The sequence below is a fragment of the Salarias fasciatus genome, chromosome 5 (assembly GCF_902148845.1).
Source record: "Salarias fasciatus chromosome 5, fSalaFa1.1, whole genome shotgun sequence".
NCBI lineage: Eukaryota > Metazoa > Chordata > Actinopteri > Blenniiformes > Blenniidae > Salarias > Salarias fasciatus.
In genome coordinates, this window is record NC_043749.1 from 16,633,938 (window position 1) to 16,650,939 (window position 17,002).

Here is a 17,002-nt window from a genome sequence, read left to right on the forward strand (position 1 = left end):
GTGCGTCCTGAGAGGCTGCCTGAGAATGAATGGCAGTGAGGCATCGCCTTCGGTCGCAGCGGGGAGACGCGGACCTTGATGGGACTCCAGGCGGAGGCGACGAGCCGTGCGGAGTGATGTCAGCAGCAGAGGTTGGCCCTGAGGTCAGGCTTGGCACCGCAGACCCGCACCTTCCCCAAAGCAGCGGCGCGGCCGAGACCCGATCATTCAGCCCGGCCATAAACCCCCCCTGGTAATACTCTGAGTGTATATTATTCCGAATCCGCTCTTGCACCTCCTCTCCGGTGCTCGTTTCCCACTAATGAGGCTCAGAGTGTTGCACACTTAACTTTCCTCGTCTGTTTGAATGAGGTGCGTAACGAGCAGAAGGAACTGCAAAGACATGTTGTTTTTTTGTTTTTGTTTTTTTAGGTTCATGAACATATTCATTTGAGTTTTAACTTTTATTTATTAATTTGTAGATTAACCTGATGCCAAATGGATCGTTTCCAGACTCACGCACCCGTGCAGGTTAATATAAACAGGTATGCGCGCCCCCTCCTGCACTCCGTCAAAAGGTTTTATAGCCTGACTGTTATGCGCATCACCTGCGCTCCAGTATCCCGGAGAGGACCCCGTCCTGAGCCCCCCATTCACCCCCGGACAGCTGTAGGAAGTAGTGCATTGGCCGCCCTTTGTTTTGCAACCTGGGCCGTAATCTGTTTTGCAACTGAATAAAAAAAGAAAGAAAAAAAACATCCGAAATAAACCTCTAACGCAGCGTTCAGGACCCCCACCTTGGCTTTCTCGTGCCCCCCCACCTTCAAGAAACTGTGCCAGAGAATAAGACCGAGCCAGGCTGCCTTTCACAGACCATAATGTGCTCCGCCGTTGGGTCCATGCGGACTAAGCAAACAGGGATCTGACACAATAACACAGATTAAGCGAGGTGAAGGCAGAAAAGTAAAAGGAGGATTAGCTGCATTGAAGTTTTGAGAGGATCTGAACACACAAGCCACACAGGGAACGTATATTCTGATAATCTTTAAAGTCCCAGGCATCACCTTTTATTCCACTCAGACATTAACACCTGAAAGCTGAGTTGTCTTGTATTCATTAGGAGAACTTTCAGCAGACTCAGGACAGAAATCTGGATTACCTGTTGAATCATGCAGACACCTTTAACACCAAGCATTCGGTGTTTATTATACATTCATGCATTGGTTAGTTTGGCTGCTTTGTTCCGTGGGCAGTACAATGCCAACTTGTGAAACTACTCCCAATGACAATTGTGTTAATCCTCAAATCTCTGGGGGGACGGGCTGAATTAAATACACCCTTTGTCATGGCTTAAACGATTTGAATTATGATGAATGGAAACAACTATTGCCTTATTTAAAAAAAGGCAAAAGTATTTTTTAAACTTTTTTCAGCCACATCATGCATAGAAAGATACTAATATATGCTTTGTTTTGCATTTAACAAAAAAAAAAGGTTGATATGTGTTCAAAATGGATCAAATTAGAAAGACTTTAAATGTTTGTTGAAATGTTTTGAAGTTCTTAGAGCAGAAAATAAAATTTCAGTGGAAATCAACAAAGGAAAGGCAATATTGTTGCAGAAGTTAAATAAGTTATCTTAATTTCTCTGAATCACAAGTGGATCGCCAAAAACTTAACATATTCCTGTAGTCTGTAAAAAAAAAAAAAACTACAAAATGCAGACGACCTGCAGATGCATTACTACTCCAACTTGTCCTTCTATCCACGTTGCAGAGAAGCCCTCTCACTCTGCATCATCAGCTCACATAAAATGTGTGTTCCTTCATTCCTTCGCCCGACGTGACTGCTGGGGGTTTGTGTCTTAATGGATTCTGGAAGAGAAAGCATCCTGAAGGTGGGGAGGGAGCAGAGGCCCAGAGACAGAGGAGGACAGAAAGGGTCATCCACGGCCCTTTTGTGACGAGATGGATAGAGGAGAGGGAGGAGGAAAAGAGGGAGGAGAGGAGGTGCACGAGGAGGGGGCAATAAACTTTGCTACCGACGGGGGTCACAGAGGTGCAGAGGTGCCTCAAAGGTCCTGGGAGTTGTTTTTAAATTATGTTTATATGAGACCGTGCAGTGAAAGGTGTAGGTGGATCGTTTTTATTCCTTTTGGCCTGATTCTCACTTTTGTCTAAACGCTGGCAGACTGACGGACGTATTATCGGAAAGTTAGCGCAAGAAAGCGGTTTGGTCGAACAGTCTGAAACTTGACTACGAGTATGTCGAATGTTTATGTCAACGTTCTAAATATGGTTTGGCAGGAGCGCAGCTTAAAAAAGATGCAGCGCTGCTTTAGCAGTATGGATTCTGTCTTGTTAAAGCAACTATTTACTCTCTTTCTCAAACACAGAGAGAAAAAGAGGGAGCATGAAGGAAGCAGTCCCACTGGGGTTTTGTCCCAGCCTGTGGTCTATGGGTTCAAAGCTTCTTGCATGGGGAGGAGAGCCCTTACACAGCATATTAAGCAGGAGTTAATTATATGCCAACCTAAGTGACAAAAGGAAAAGAAAGGCCTCCTCCTGAATGGCGAGACAAGAAAAGAGAAAAGTCATTATGCGGCCCACTTCTTTGCATTTGAAAAACTCGGTTCTTATTTTGGCATTTTAACACAACGGCAAAGTAGAGATCAGACTGGATCTCTGCATCGGCCATTTAACTTTTTTTAACACTAGATATTTAAGAATAAAGTTCTGAAAAGCTTTGCGCCCGCACACACACGCACACACACGCACACACACACACACACACACACACACACACACACACACACACACACACACACACACAAATGAGGACACAAGAGGAGGCAGAATGTTGTTACCATAATATCAATTCATAGGAAATGAATCTGAGGTTAATGCCGGCGTATTGAAACTGAACAAATAGAATGAGCCTGTCAGTAACTCTGATCCTCTTTAAAATCATAATCTCCCTCCGATTTGGGGCCAAGTGCAAAAAGTTTCAACAAAAGAAAATGTCAATACTTTGCACAATGTGTGGCTCTCTGGTGGAGGTATCATCAGTAATTCCATACCTTATTTCTCCAGCTGTAGGTATTTAACATGCAGCCATAGGATTGTTAATTATGAGTATTCTGTGCTGTGAGTGCCCCCCCCCCCCCCCCCCCCCTTCCCCAAAAGGTAACATGCCCCGTGCGACTCCTTTTGTGGAACCGGAGCTATTGTTTCAAATCACAAATGTGGATATGCCAGATTGCAAATCAGTAGTCCGTCAGGAAAACTTCCCCTCGCTTTGGAGCAAATGAGTCAGCTTTGAGTGTCGCTGCCAGGCAGTAGTGGCTGCCGTGAGTCTACTGTGCCATGCCACAACACCACAATGCCAATATAGTCTGAGCGCACTGGGGCCCCTGAACCCAAATGAGCCAACGCTGTAGAAAGTAAAGGTAGCGACAGCCTTTCAAAGTCACTGTGATCCATCTTCGCAAAAAATCAACCCCACACGACAGATTAAATGGCAGCTTTGAAGGTTGTTTTAGGAAAGCACAGCACACAAAGTTGTTTTTTCCATATCACATTCTTACATGGTAAGTTAAATTGTACTGTCACCAGAGGAGGCTTAAAAATATCCATAGTTATAAAAGCCTGCTTGTTGACAGTTTAACCCATTTTGTGCTGCGATCTGCTTTAAAATTACAGCTTAAAAGTCCATTTTTACACATGTATTAGACTTATTCCTCAGCTATAATTAGGCCTATTGGTGCATTCAGGAGTAAGCATTAAGAGGGAAAGATTGAACTCTACAAGAGGGAAAAGCACTTCTGACAAACTGGGAAGTTCCCAATGGAAAAGTGGTAAGTTTCAGAAAGTGTTATGTAACTCAAGAAGACGGCATCAGTGCACACGAGGAATATGATGAGATGAAGGAAAACTGAAATAGAAATAATTAGACTTCCTTAATCGAGCCTGCATCATTGACTACCTTTAAAAAACAGTGTAACCATATGAGTAAGAAAAAAAAAGTCCACAGGTATTGACTCATCCGGCATTTTTTCATGAGGATATTTGGATGATAACACTATCATCTGCTGATTGTTATGGGCTGACTAGCTGACTGATGTTTGTTGTCTTTTCACCACGAAACTGGGAAGTTGGACCTTTCCCCAGTTCTCACTTTCCCAGTTCCCAGATGCACGAACACGCCATATGTGCGCAGTATAAACTTGGGATGTGAACTGCAATAAAGAAATTGTGATGGTACCGTTAAACTTGTTATCCTGTCAAAAGGATGACTGGGCTCCTAAAATAAACACAAAATGTCACGGGATGATTAAAGGGACGGGATATAAATTTTTCTCCCTCTCGCCTTCAGTTTGAGGGGAAAAAAAAAAAAAATTCACTATTTGGTTGAACTGTTTGTGACTCATGTTCGCGCCACTATAACCTGTGATGTACGACACACAAATAAACATGACTTCACTTTAAAGAGTCAGAGGCCAACAACAGCATTGGGAACCACTTGGCCCTTTTTTTTTTTTTTTTTTTGCAGAATACGACGCAAAGTTTTCCCATCTCTCTTTTATACGACGTCTTGTAAAGCCCAGATTGTTGTTGATAATATTTTACAAGCATGATTTGTGCAGTTTTTCTTTCTTACAGCACTCAGCGGGGCCGCGGTGCCAGTTCCCACTGACCACAGAGGTCCCGTCCAGGCACTGATGTCACCAGGAGCAGCCGCATTTAATGCTGCTTCGCTTCATCTTGGCAGATCGCTGGGGCTCAAAACAGGCTGCCACGAGGTCTAAATCATATCCATAACAAGAGGTTTTCCAATTAGCCTGTGGGGCATCAACAAAAAGGGAGGATGATTTAGGATGAACGTCTGTCGCTTGGCTGTTTCAATGCGCTTTAAAAAAAAAACAAAAACGGGTGTTAAAATTGAGCAAACCATACTGTAGCGTAACTGCTTCCAGACAGACTATGTATAGAAACCCTGTAACAGTCAACTGATGTTATGGTGGCTTCATTTGTTGTAAATTAAATTTAAATACAGTGTCTGTGCTTGTTCTCGAGCTGTACTGCACTCTATTGGAAAAAAGAGTCACTGCATTTTTACACCAGAAAAGAGTCTGTTTTTTTCTTTTTTTTACATGGAAACTTGGTCCATGGCTTATAATCTCATTTTTATATTTCTGTTAAGATCATAAAATTAAGAAAATATACACACACAAAAAAAAGCTCTCATCTACAGACACACTGAGACGCAAAGCTTTGAAACAAAATCACGACACAGAAAATTTTGACAAGCATTCTGCATCCATCCCAAACTGAACAAGTTTATTCATAAAATGATCAAATATAGCACATATGTATAAAAATGTAGAAAATTGTACACAAAATATAACACTTGACCTTTTTTTTAAAAATCTATTATAGTTATTGCTACTATTATAGCTTTCTGTTGCTAAAGGTGATATTCTTTTGCCAGCAAAAAAGTCAGAATGAAGGATGACAGTTATAAAAAAAAAACACACTCATAGAGAAAGCAACATCCATAAAGTTCATTAATATAAAAAGATAATTTTATACAAAACATCTCATACATTCTATGAAACAGCACTATCGAAGTTCATGCCCTTATCGCTAGTGTTAGTGTTGTGTTAAAATAGACTATTTGTGCATTTTTTTTCAGTCATTTTTAGGTGTCTTTGGTAGGCTGCAGACTTTTTCTTTTCTTTTTTTTTTTTTTTTTTCCAAATGAGGAAATGTTCAATCATACAAAGCTTGGAAGTGACATTGCAAATAAGTTCTGAAAAAGTCACATGAAATGCTTTTAGAACACTTTAATGTGGCTTCAGCTGAGCACGAGGGTTTTTCGGATGTGTTTTGTGTTGAAGAAAAAAAATACTGTGATGAATCTACATTGCCATCCAAAATGAGGTTCATGTGAATAGTGATGAGAGATGGAGATCTTCCACACAGCGCTGTCATCAGTGCAAAGCCACAGTATAAAATTTGTTCTACAAAGAGCCGCAACTAACATCTGTTTGCTACAGCTCATCAGTTGCAAAAAGTACCTCAATATACCCATATAGTGTGTGATAGGAACTGTAAAAAATAATGCTTTGTGATGCCTTAGTATCCTGAATTAGCTGCAAAATAACACATTTTTTTGGGATCAGAGCCAAAGTGCATTGGCACTGCACTATGAATGTACCTCAGTTCCTCAAATACCAAATCCACCAAGTTTTCTATTCCGCAGTCAGTGTGAGGGGTATGGTTAAGTAAAGGCATTATGGTTGATAGCATTGAATGTATCACCATGCTGGTGAAGTCAATGGATACATATTACATTTGAGCTTCGCTCAGTCGATGTACCTTTGAAATCGTAGGGCACTTTTTGTCTTGCAGTGATAAGAATAAGTACACAGCTGCTTTAGGAACACGTACAGTAAACATGTGGAGTGCAAACTCTCTGTCTGGAAAGGCAGTTCCAACATACATGTAATGTGAACACCAAAGATTTAAACAAGTCCTGAGTGTTTGTGAGTGGGCACATGTGTGGGGGTATTATGGATGTGAATTCATCTGTGCATATGTGTGAATACTGATATGCCACTTAAACATAATGTGCTGTTCCTGGCAATGAAGAAGTCTCTGGCAAAAAAAAAAAAGTGAGTTTTAGTAGCACCGAGGAATAATTTCTCAATCGATAAAAACATTTCTCTCTCGCTTCTTCCTGCATTTTTCTCACATCACATCCTTTGAACACTGGCCTTCAGAATCCATCAGTTTCTCCAAAGACAGAGGATAGCTATCCAATGCCTCATTGTCGTATACAAAATGTTCAGTATATATATATGATTTATTTACACGAGTCTTTCTCTGCTCCATTGTTACTAAAAGCCTTATGTGATTGGAATGCCTGTTTAGAAAAAGCTCTGCATCCTTTCATATCAGGCAAATAGTTCTGCCCCCCACAATAAGGCACATATGATAGCAAGTACCAAGGCAAGAGGGAAGTTGTTCAGGCACCTTTGGTTTTAAGATCTTCGGGGTGGGGACTCAAACACATTTAACCTGTATTGGAACTCAACTTGCAACCAAAATGCAGTACAACATGTGGCTATATCTGTTATGCGATAGCAACATTTAGCTTGAAACATGGCAGACTGTTGGGTTTTTGTATTGAGGTCAATCTATATTACAGCACACTACTGACTAAATACATAAAATGTACCATTTGCCTTTGCCTAGCCATATAGAGTCTTGTAATGTACAAGTAAATATCACTATAAGTGACAGAGATAGTGTATGTTTTTTAAACCCCAGACTAGTGTCACTGGAACCTGGCCATGGCCAGAGTTTGATTGCTTGCCTAAATGTATGCTTGTGTACTCGAGTTGTCTTCTAAGACAGTGTGTTCAGGTATTTATTTTCTCCTGCCAGAGAGGTAAGCATGGATGTCATGTCACCAACAGCCATGTTGGACAGGCCGGCGCCTACGGCGAGGCTGACCGAAGTCTGGGGGGTGGTGAGGCGGGATGAGGCCTGGGAGGAAGATCCTGCCTGCCCCTGCAGGGGATTGTTGACGGGGCTGAAGGAGGAAGAGTCGGCATCATCAATAATGGAAGTGAAGTCTATGCGAGCATTGTCCAGGTCCAGGTTTTCTAAAGCATTGGAAATAGGGCCAGACTCAGCATAAGGAGCCATAGGTGTAGATTTTGTGCCCCCTGCTGGGTCCAGACTAGACCCCATACTGTGCTGCTGGTTTAAACAAGCCACATTTGGTGAGTTCATGTGTTTTTCCATTTCCATGTTAATCTGACCCGAGTAATACATGTTGTTATTGTTGGATGGGGAGAACATCTCGCTTTGTGGATGCTGTGGATGCTGGACTGGAGGAAGGCGGACTCCTCGACGAGGACTGGACGTTGAGTGGACGGGGCTGAGGTGAGGTGGGCTGCCAAGGTAGCCTCCTCCTACCTGTGACAGGCTGTTCTGGCGGCTCAGGGGTTTACGTCCCTGAGGAGGCCTCGGAACAACCATCTCCTGGTTATAACATGAACTTTGGAGACCTGTCAGCTGCTGGTCTTTAGGAGTTACTGAGCTCGGCACTCGGCTGTGGGCAGGAGGACTCATGACCAGGTTCTGGTTGGGATACGGCGGATAGGGCTGACTGGAGAAAATGTTCTGGTTGGGATGTTGTGGACTGTGTTGCATGATTGCAGTTTGAGCACCCAGGTCCATATTATCAGAAAGAGGTGGAGGCTTGATTCCAGTCTGCTGCTGCTGTTCTTGTTGCTGCTCCCACATGAGGGCTTGCTGGGATTGTACGTAGTTCCTCACCATCATCTCCTTCACCTGCATCATCGGTGTTTCTGACCTCTGCCCATCAGCAAGTGTGGAGCCCAAACTCACTCCTCCTCCACCGGGGAAAGAGTTTTGGTTTGGCCCTTGAAAGTCACAGCTGGGGTTGTTTGAGTTCCTCATCATTACCTGGCCTGCCTGCTGTGGGTAACCTTGTGTCTGCTGCAGAAGCATCTGTTGTTGGTGGAGCTTTGCACTTTGACAAGCATCGCCGCCTCCCATCCCCGGGTGGAACTGCTGCTCGGGCTTGATGACAAGTTTATGGACTCTCTCGGAGCTGTTGTAATGACCCGCCTGATTAGCGAAGTGAGATTGTGCCTGCTGAGGCTGCAAGCCAGGATCAGAATACTGCATTCCCCGCTGGTTCTGAAGAGCATGGCTGGAAGTCTGTACTTGGCTGTGGTTGTCATTCCAAGGACCTCCTGCGTCTCCTCCCTGGCCTATGCTGGGGTAATGCGGGCCTGAGGGACTGAGCTGGCAGGTGCTCATACTGTACTCAGCCTGTTGTAGAAGAGAATTTGACATGCTCTCTTGCTGAATAGGCCTTGACTGGTTGATCAAATTTCCAGCAGCCCTGGAAGTGACTTCCGCTCCTTGGTTCTGGTAGTGTCGCTGCATGTAACTCTGATCGGGGCAGCTCAGAGAATCATGGCTTGGGGATAGCTGATTGGAGATCGAACTTCCACCTCCGAGGGTCTGACTCTGTTGCTGGTATCCTATGAAGTTTCTTTCTGCAGGTGCCATCATCAGTGAGCGATCCCTTGCTTCGGCAGGAGCGAGATGAGACTCCATGCCCATAGCCTCCATCATTACATTCTCGGTTATGCTGGGTGGTCGAGGAGAGTACAGGTGGCGAGAAAGACTGGAGTCAGAGCCACGGTGTTGCAGTGCATTTCTCCGGCCCATCATAGCCACATTATTAAGGCTATTAAAACGCTTCGGGAGAGCTTGTGGGTCAGCTGCTGATCGGACTGGGTCACTTGCTCGCCTGGTGTTGTTACCCGGAGCCTGGTGAGGGTACATAACCCCAGTACCGTATTCTGTGTTGCTACTGTGCCTTCGAGGACCACCATGTTGGAGAAAGGGCGGAAGGGGCTGACCTTGGTACTCACTCAACACACCTCCTCTTCGAACTGGAGTACCTGGTTGCTCCATGTTAGGTAAGGGAGTTGGTGGTGGTCCACCAGTGGCTGCCGCGTATTTGGCCTTCAGGCTGTACTGCTGTGCAGGGGTCAAATTAGGAAGACCGGGCAGCCCTCCTCCTCCTCCTGGACATGGAGCTCCTCTGCGAGTGGTCTCGGGAGACAGAGGGTCTCCACCCGACTGTTCGGGGCCGAGGAGGTGACATCCTCCCGCCGCTGTACCTCCCATCTGTGAGACGTCGCTGGAGCGTCGGCTGGACAGGTATGGAGACACCATAGAGGAGCGGCGGCTCACAGTGTAGGCGGAGCTGAGGCTGCTGGTGCCACTTCCTCTTCTGTCATTGGTTGAGCAGGCAAGCGTCCCCCCTCCAAGCTCGTGATTGGACAGCTCCATAACGCGGCGGTTTGAGAGGAGTGGAGACGGTGCACACATGCCCATACTCTCTCCTGAACCTGAAAGAGGAATGTTCAAGAGGCATCTGCTTAGAAACAGTTAAAAAAACATATCAGTATTTCTAATTCTAATTTAAAAATTCTGGATTAGCAAAGGGGGATGACAGTGCCTACCAGTGAGGGCTGGAAGTTTGCTGCTGGCGCAGCGACCAGGAGGGGTTGGCCTGCGGATTTGTTTCAGTTTGTCAATCTTCAAGTTCTCGAGTCTCTTCAGAGCCTGCGCCGACATCCCCATTGTTCCGGGCTCCCCACCTCCTCCCCCTCCTCCACCTACACCTCCTCCTGCAACCCCATCTTCCAAAGCAGTGAGATCTTCCAAACTGCCTGCTGCATTCAGGTTCATTTCCACACCGCTGTCGTTGTTGTTGGCGCTCCCCAGTGGAGACCGTTCACTACTGCAGGATGACTGACCACCAGGGCTGGGCTGGGGCTTCTGGGAGAAGACGAGAGAAAAAAACCCACACATTTTAATCTTTTGCAGATTCTACCATGACTTTCTCTACTTTTTGTTAAATGATGAACTACATGTGTCTTCCACAAAACAAATTTTAAAAAGTACCACATCAGATTTTGTTATTCTAGATTAAGAAAAAAAAAAAAAAAAAAAAGAATTACTCTGACTCCTCAGAAAAGCATATACCATGACAAAGTGTAACATATCGCCTTGTCTTTGTAGATAACACAAATAATTTTTTGTTCAGGAGGTTGAAACATGCAACCTAAAAAAATGTGCTTTAACATAAATAAATTATCTTTAAACTTAAGTAAATTAAACGAGATACATATGCACAGACACAACTAAAGGTGATGTAGAAAATCAGAGAGTTCATGAAAGTATGTTTCTCTGTGTTGCAATTGATGATAAAATAAGATGGAAAATCTTACATAAAACACATTCAAAACAAAATATCAAAAAGCATGTCAGTTCTCAATAAAGAAAAACTCATTCTGGACCAGAAATCACTCCACATTATATACATATACTATTTGACAATATCGAAACTATTGTGCAGAGGTGTGGGGAAATACATGCTCACTATGTCATGATCAATACTACAAAACAGAGCAAAAAGGATCGTTTACAAAACTGGTTACAGGAATGACACAAATTCACTCTTCCTAAAATTGAAGATATTATAATTCACTGACCTTCATATTCATATCATATAAACAACAGCTTCCCGTAAATATTCACAACTTGTTTTTTAAAGGTATAATGGACCATTTTCTCAAAAAGTCACAGCCAAACGTCCGTTACTCGCTTTTGAAAAAAGCGCATGCACCAGACCATCCTACCTCCCCTGCTGCTCCTACGAGTGCGCTTGACAGCGTTTCGCAAGCATTTCTCCAGCGTGATTGACATGTTGGAGGACCAATAGTTGAGATTTGCATCACGCAATTCATTGGCTAAAACATCGTCCATTATACCTTTAACAGAGAAGGCACTTGTAATTGAAATGGGGGATTTAAAATTAAAATGTGGATTTCACAGAGTACTTACGTGGTTTTGTCTTTCAATATGTTAAGTGAGGCTATGGAATGGGCTGGAGGTGTGATTCAGGCATAGTACAAGCACCAGCCAGTGCAAACAGCAGCACAAAAAGATGGTTTTCACCAGGTACAGGGAGGAGGATGGGCACTGACACAGGTAAAACAGTTATGTCCTGTTTGTTTATTTATGTTATTTCTTTACAATAATGTTTGCAATTTTTTTTTAGAATTGTTTTTCACATCCCCGAAGTAATACTGTCATTCTTTCATTTATTCCCAGTATTTGTCAATTAGTGCATATTGATGTGATCTTCTTGTGACAACAGTAACACACATATTTGTGAAAGCCTACCAGAGCACTTTCAGGAGCCAACAGTTTGCAGTCTTCTCTGCGCGTCTCCTCCTTCTCCAGCAGCAGTTCAGAGTTCGGGGCCCCGGGCGTCAGAGCCGAGCCTGGGGGCCGAGGGCCCGTGTCTCCTCGATGCTTCTTGGTGATGTGAGCCTCGGGGCCGTGTACCGTCTTCACATGTTTACGCAGAGAGCTTGGGTCTGTGTATCGCTTAGTGCATCCAGGAATCTTGCACACGTAAGGTTTCTGCAAAAAACAGCAAAGCATCAGTCGATCTGAGCTGTTTGGTTTTACACAATAACATCTACATTTGATCTGTTTATATCACTATTATTAGGATTGTGTTGTCAAAGCATGATATGTCTCCAAAACATCTGCAAAACTTCCCAGGTGTTGCCTTTGAAAAGAAAGAATCACTGTTAATTACAAAACCAATAAAGTCACATATCTGTCAGGGTTCACGTGTTCATGTTGTCACTTTTAGTGACGCACGCTTCAGTACCTCATTGGAATGAGTTCGGTTTTGGTGCTTGGCGCGGTCTGAAGCATTGGAGAAGGCTTTGTTGCAGCCTTCGTGTTCGCACACGTACGGTTTCTCTCCAGTGTGGGAGCGCAGGTGGGTCTTCAAATTCTCCAGGCGAGAATAGGCCTTATTACAGCCTTCAAACTGAAACAAAACCACAAAAAATAAATTGCAATATGAAATAATTGAAACATCTACATTTTTCACTGATAAACACAGAAAGAGCATTCAGAGAGACAAGCAGGAGGCAGAGAGGGACTTGACGTTCACTCACAGTGCACTTGTGTGGCTTCTCTCCGGTGTGTCTGCGCATGTGAACCACCAGCATGTACTGGGCTTTGAAGGGTCTCTGCTCTCGGGAGCACTCCTGCCAGTGACACACAAACTCCTTCTTCTCGCCGTGGATGTGCTCATTGTTGATGTGCTGCGAAGGGGAAAAAAATGAAGGTGCAATGATGAATATTAAAAGTGACTGTTAATGCTTTATGCTTCATACTATCCCCTGTTGAACAAATAATGTGATTTAACAACATTGCAGTGTATTTAGTGCTTATTTACTGAGTTGTATGAAGCAGTACGATGGATGGATGACATCCTAACCTGAGATCTTCCAAATCTTCATTATATTGTTCTATTCATGCTATTTTTGGTGTCTTACATGAACGAGCTGGTCCTGTGTGTCAAACTCCTTGTTGCAGCTCTCCCAGCGACAGTTGGTCTCATAGATTGCCTCTGGTTCAGGTTTCCCGTCCTCCTTGTCCAGGTCGTCTCGACCGTCCAGCAGGCCCAGGAGAGGATCCTGATCACATATGAAAGAAACATCAAGTTAGACCGAGCTCATTCTGAGCATTTACATGAAAGATACATTTACCAGTAAAAACGACAGTAATGTACCTGAGTGCCGGTGGATGAAGGGCTGGCTACATCTCCTTCTGACCTCTCCTCCAAGCTCTTTACATTCATGCCATCGATCACCCCTCCGAGCCCCGGCTCCGTCTTCAGCTGTGAGCAACATATTCACATACGATATCACTTTAGTACTTCTCAGAAGTTTGAAATTTATTGTGATTTTCTTTTGTTTATAAGCCCGAACTGCCTCTTTCTCAGCTTTCGGCCGCAGCAGGTTCACCGGGTTGCTGCCGCTGCTCTGTGAGGTGCGAGGCAGAGGCGTCTTACGTGTCCGTGCTTGGGCGGTGCGTGCAGCCGAGGATTGTGGGGAGGCAGACGGGAAGCTTGGCAGGGGCCTGGAGTGTGTCCGCCCAGTGGGGTCCCCCCACCTCCTCCATACATGGAGCCCTGCGGCCTGGACTGGCAGTTTATATTGCTGGAATAACCCAGTGATGGACTGTGGGGCACAGACAGAGACACACACATCTCTTTAGCCACATATTTAAAATAAATTAATACAGACTGAGAGTTTCTTTAAAGTTGTGTTTTTTGCAACCACTTTTTTTGGTTAAAATGACACTAAGTGCATATTGTGTGTTCGTATCCTGTCATTCATGCTGTTCAAGGTGAAGGGTCATAAATGATGATGAAAGACAGTTTGAGACCATTTATATAGATGAATAATAGAACAGCAAAGTATACAGTATTATATGTGGTATTCTTATATTGATCGACAAAGAGTAAAATCCTGGTTTCCGATTTATCAGTTAGCGATTTCAGGTAAAAGAGGTTTCCTGACAGGGGAGTAGTGCAGCAGGCATTTGAAAGCATGTTTTATTTCCTCCGATTCTTTTTTAAACAGGAATCATGAATAAAAAAAGACAGTAAATTTTGAAACTTGTATTTTTTTTCTTAATCAGAAAACAGGGGTTGTCCTTGAACATTAAAACCAAACATGGAAACCCTCCACTACTTCTCATTTTAAAGCCCCTTTAAAAACACACAAGATCATCTTGGTTTTAACACTTTGAAGGATGTTGATTTTTATGTGGATGCTTTTCTTGAAATTCTATTTAATCGCTGTGACCGTGAGACAGATTTCACCCCAGTCTGTGGTAAATGCGGTGGAATCCCTCAGCAAATCAGCACCAAACAAAGATGTCTGACCTCATGGCGCTCACAGAGAGATGGCCGTACGAGCTGGCTCCGTTCGGGTTGCAGCGCGAGTTGACGAAGGCCACCAGAGAGTTGGGTGAGGTGCGGATGACCGTCTGCAGGTCCACACTGGCGTCAGACAGGGGGGAGATGGACAGAGCTCGCTTTTTACTGAGCTTCAGCATGGAGCGGGGAGTGGAGAACCTTGATCCTGTGACAGAGCGAGCGGGCGGGTTGGTTTTCATGATATAAAGTCAGGATTTATGTTTCAGTGAAGTGTTTGTGTGTGTTTTCTCACCATCACCAGGCCCAAGCTGATCGGTGCCGGCCTGAGCAGAGCAGAAGTTATGATGGGAGGACATCATGTTGTTCTGGTTACAGTAGGGGGCGCTGTTGCCTCCTGTAAAACATGAGAGACGCAGACTTTGCCTTTAGTTCATCACTTCCACTCTGTTATTAAAAATAACAAATGCAGTTCACAAAATGTAAACTCTACGTGAGTATAAGTTTAAATTACATACAAAGAAAAACACCAGAAATTGTCAAAATACCTGAAAGTACAACTTGATTGCAGTTTTAATTCTACTTTATCATGAAATAGCAAAGTTTAAATGGTGTACTTTCTTCTTAAGTGTTTCGAATTATTAAAAAAAAGCTTAAAATGATCAAACATGCTTAAACAGTTCTTACTCAGGTACACTAATATGAATATTTGTAATGCAGTATTCATAATAATTAGTAATTTGCTACTCGACCTACTCATGATATTAAAAGAACCAAAACTTGGCTGTAAATTCGACTTGTGTATCAGTAAAGTTACATACAAATAAAAAAACTATTTAAAATATTGTATCAGTGCTTATATCTGTTATAGTAATGTAAGTATTTGTTTTTTGTTACTTTCAACCCTTACGATTACATTTCATTATTTACATGACAGAAAAACTCAGAAAAGTTAATGGAATCACAAACATGGATCAGTTGCACTAATATGGATAGTCATTATTTTCCCCTCTTAAGTAAAAATAATACCTCATTAGAGAGTATTTCTAATGTATAAATTTGAGTGAAATTGCATCCATCAAAATATAGTAATTTTAGCCACAAATAATACTTAAGTACAGGAATGTATCTGTAATGTGTACCATAGATGTAGAAAACATCTCAACACATTGCATTCATGGATAAGTAATACCATTCATCTGTATAAAGTACTCATAAGTACCTAAAATACCACTTAATCGCTGTATTGTCATTATTTGTGACTCCGTTTTCCTGCAACATTTCTCTCACAAGTTTAATGTAAAACAAAATACAGTAAAATAAGTGATATAGGTCAAAATAGTGCTCAGAAATCCTGATGTCATGAGAGAGATAGCACACCAGTCACCTTATCTTTAAAGAGCGCTACCTGCTGTTTTATTGCGCTGAAGCAGATTGCACCCACATCTGAGCGTTATCTCATTACCTCTGTAGAAATCAGGGAGGACTGGTTTCAGCCTCTCAGGTGACCTTAAGTCTAAATCAGTAGCAGATGTGAGATCAGGGGCATGTAAAGGACACTGTGACTCACCCTCGGTGGGCGGCATGCTCCGGTGGCCCAGCATGTTGTGAGGCGGCGGTGGGGCCTGAGGGGGCCTCATGTATTGATCCATGCAGTGGCCGATCCCCTGGCCCGGCCCTGATCCATGGGCCATGCTGGGAGTCATGGGGTTGTACATGGCGTGGCAGTCCTGCGGAGCGCCGTCGAGCAGCGGAGCGCGCAGTAAAGACACATCGCTGTAGGGGGACTGATCGGAGGGGACGAGGCTGCAGATGATAAAGAAACCAGAAATATTAAGATCATTTTTAATTTAGATAAATACATGTGGACACAAAAGTATGTTTAAGTGCTTTCTTTAATTCCGAAGATGTAAGAGCTTGAGAAAAGGGGCATCATTAGGTGGAAAAAATAGATGTTGCTGGATAATAAACAACTTTTCAACTAGTTACCATCATTTAAAATGTATATTCCAAGAATGCATTTTTACCCATTTATGACTTTCTGAATATAACTGTGAGTTATTATTTTTCTTTTCATTTATACAGTATATTTTGTCAGAGTCTACAGCACTACCAATACAGTCAGTCAGTATTGCCTTAAAGACGATGAAGAGAAACTTTGTGTTTTTAACAGGAGACCTTCACAACAGTGGCATCGCATGAGAATAATCACCAGATATAAATGAATTTTCTGACTGTGTGATACAAGAAAGGATAGATTAGATTTATAAATCACAAATACAAAACAATCCACTCGAATTTTATCAAGATTAATAATAGCAAAGGCGGAACAATGACTGCAGCCTACAGAGGATTACACTAGTGAGCAGATCATTAAACCTGATTGTTTCTAAAATGATACAAGTAAGAAGCCTAACCCACTACAACTCTGAACACAGACAGAATTTCATAGGTATTGTAGTCATATATGAAGTTATTTCAAATCTGCTGTCATTGTTGTCATATTTTTTGTTCTTACAGTTATTCCTTTTTTTTATTGACTGTTTTAAATTTTTACGTGCTTATTGTCTGAGTGTCACTCCTCTCACGTGCTCTCATGCTGTGGATTAATAATAAACTCCCTTGAGTTATTGAAACAAATCATTCAG

General features: G+C 43.0%; 1 protein-coding gene across 1 annotated transcript in view; it reads right to left on the reverse strand.

The window, feature by feature from the left end:
* Positions 1-5,638: 5,638 nt before the first annotated feature.
* The window catches only part of gli1 (GLI family zinc finger 1), a 61,042-nt gene continuing 49,678 nt past the window's right edge, over positions 5,639-17,002 (reverse strand). Inside the window, exons 3-13 of the mRNA XM_030091945.1 lie at positions 15,925-16,160; positions 14,650-14,751; positions 14,364-14,562; positions 13,485-13,653; positions 13,203-13,310; positions 12,967-13,107; positions 12,583-12,732; positions 12,288-12,452; positions 11,789-12,031; positions 10,060-10,378; positions 5,639-9,945 (exon numbers count right to left, since the gene is read on the reverse strand). Of these exons, the coding sequence (XP_029947805.1) occupies positions 7,391-9,945; positions 10,060-10,378; positions 11,789-12,031; positions 12,288-12,452; positions 12,583-12,732; positions 12,967-13,107; positions 13,203-13,310; positions 13,485-13,653; positions 14,364-14,562; positions 14,650-14,751; positions 15,925-16,160 (4,387 nt within the window). The 3' untranslated portion in view covers positions 5,639-7,390. The remainder of the gene's footprint in view (positions 9,946-10,059; positions 10,379-11,788; positions 12,032-12,287; positions 12,453-12,582; positions 12,733-12,966; positions 13,108-13,202; positions 13,311-13,484; positions 13,654-14,363; positions 14,563-14,649; positions 14,752-15,924; positions 16,161-17,002) is intronic.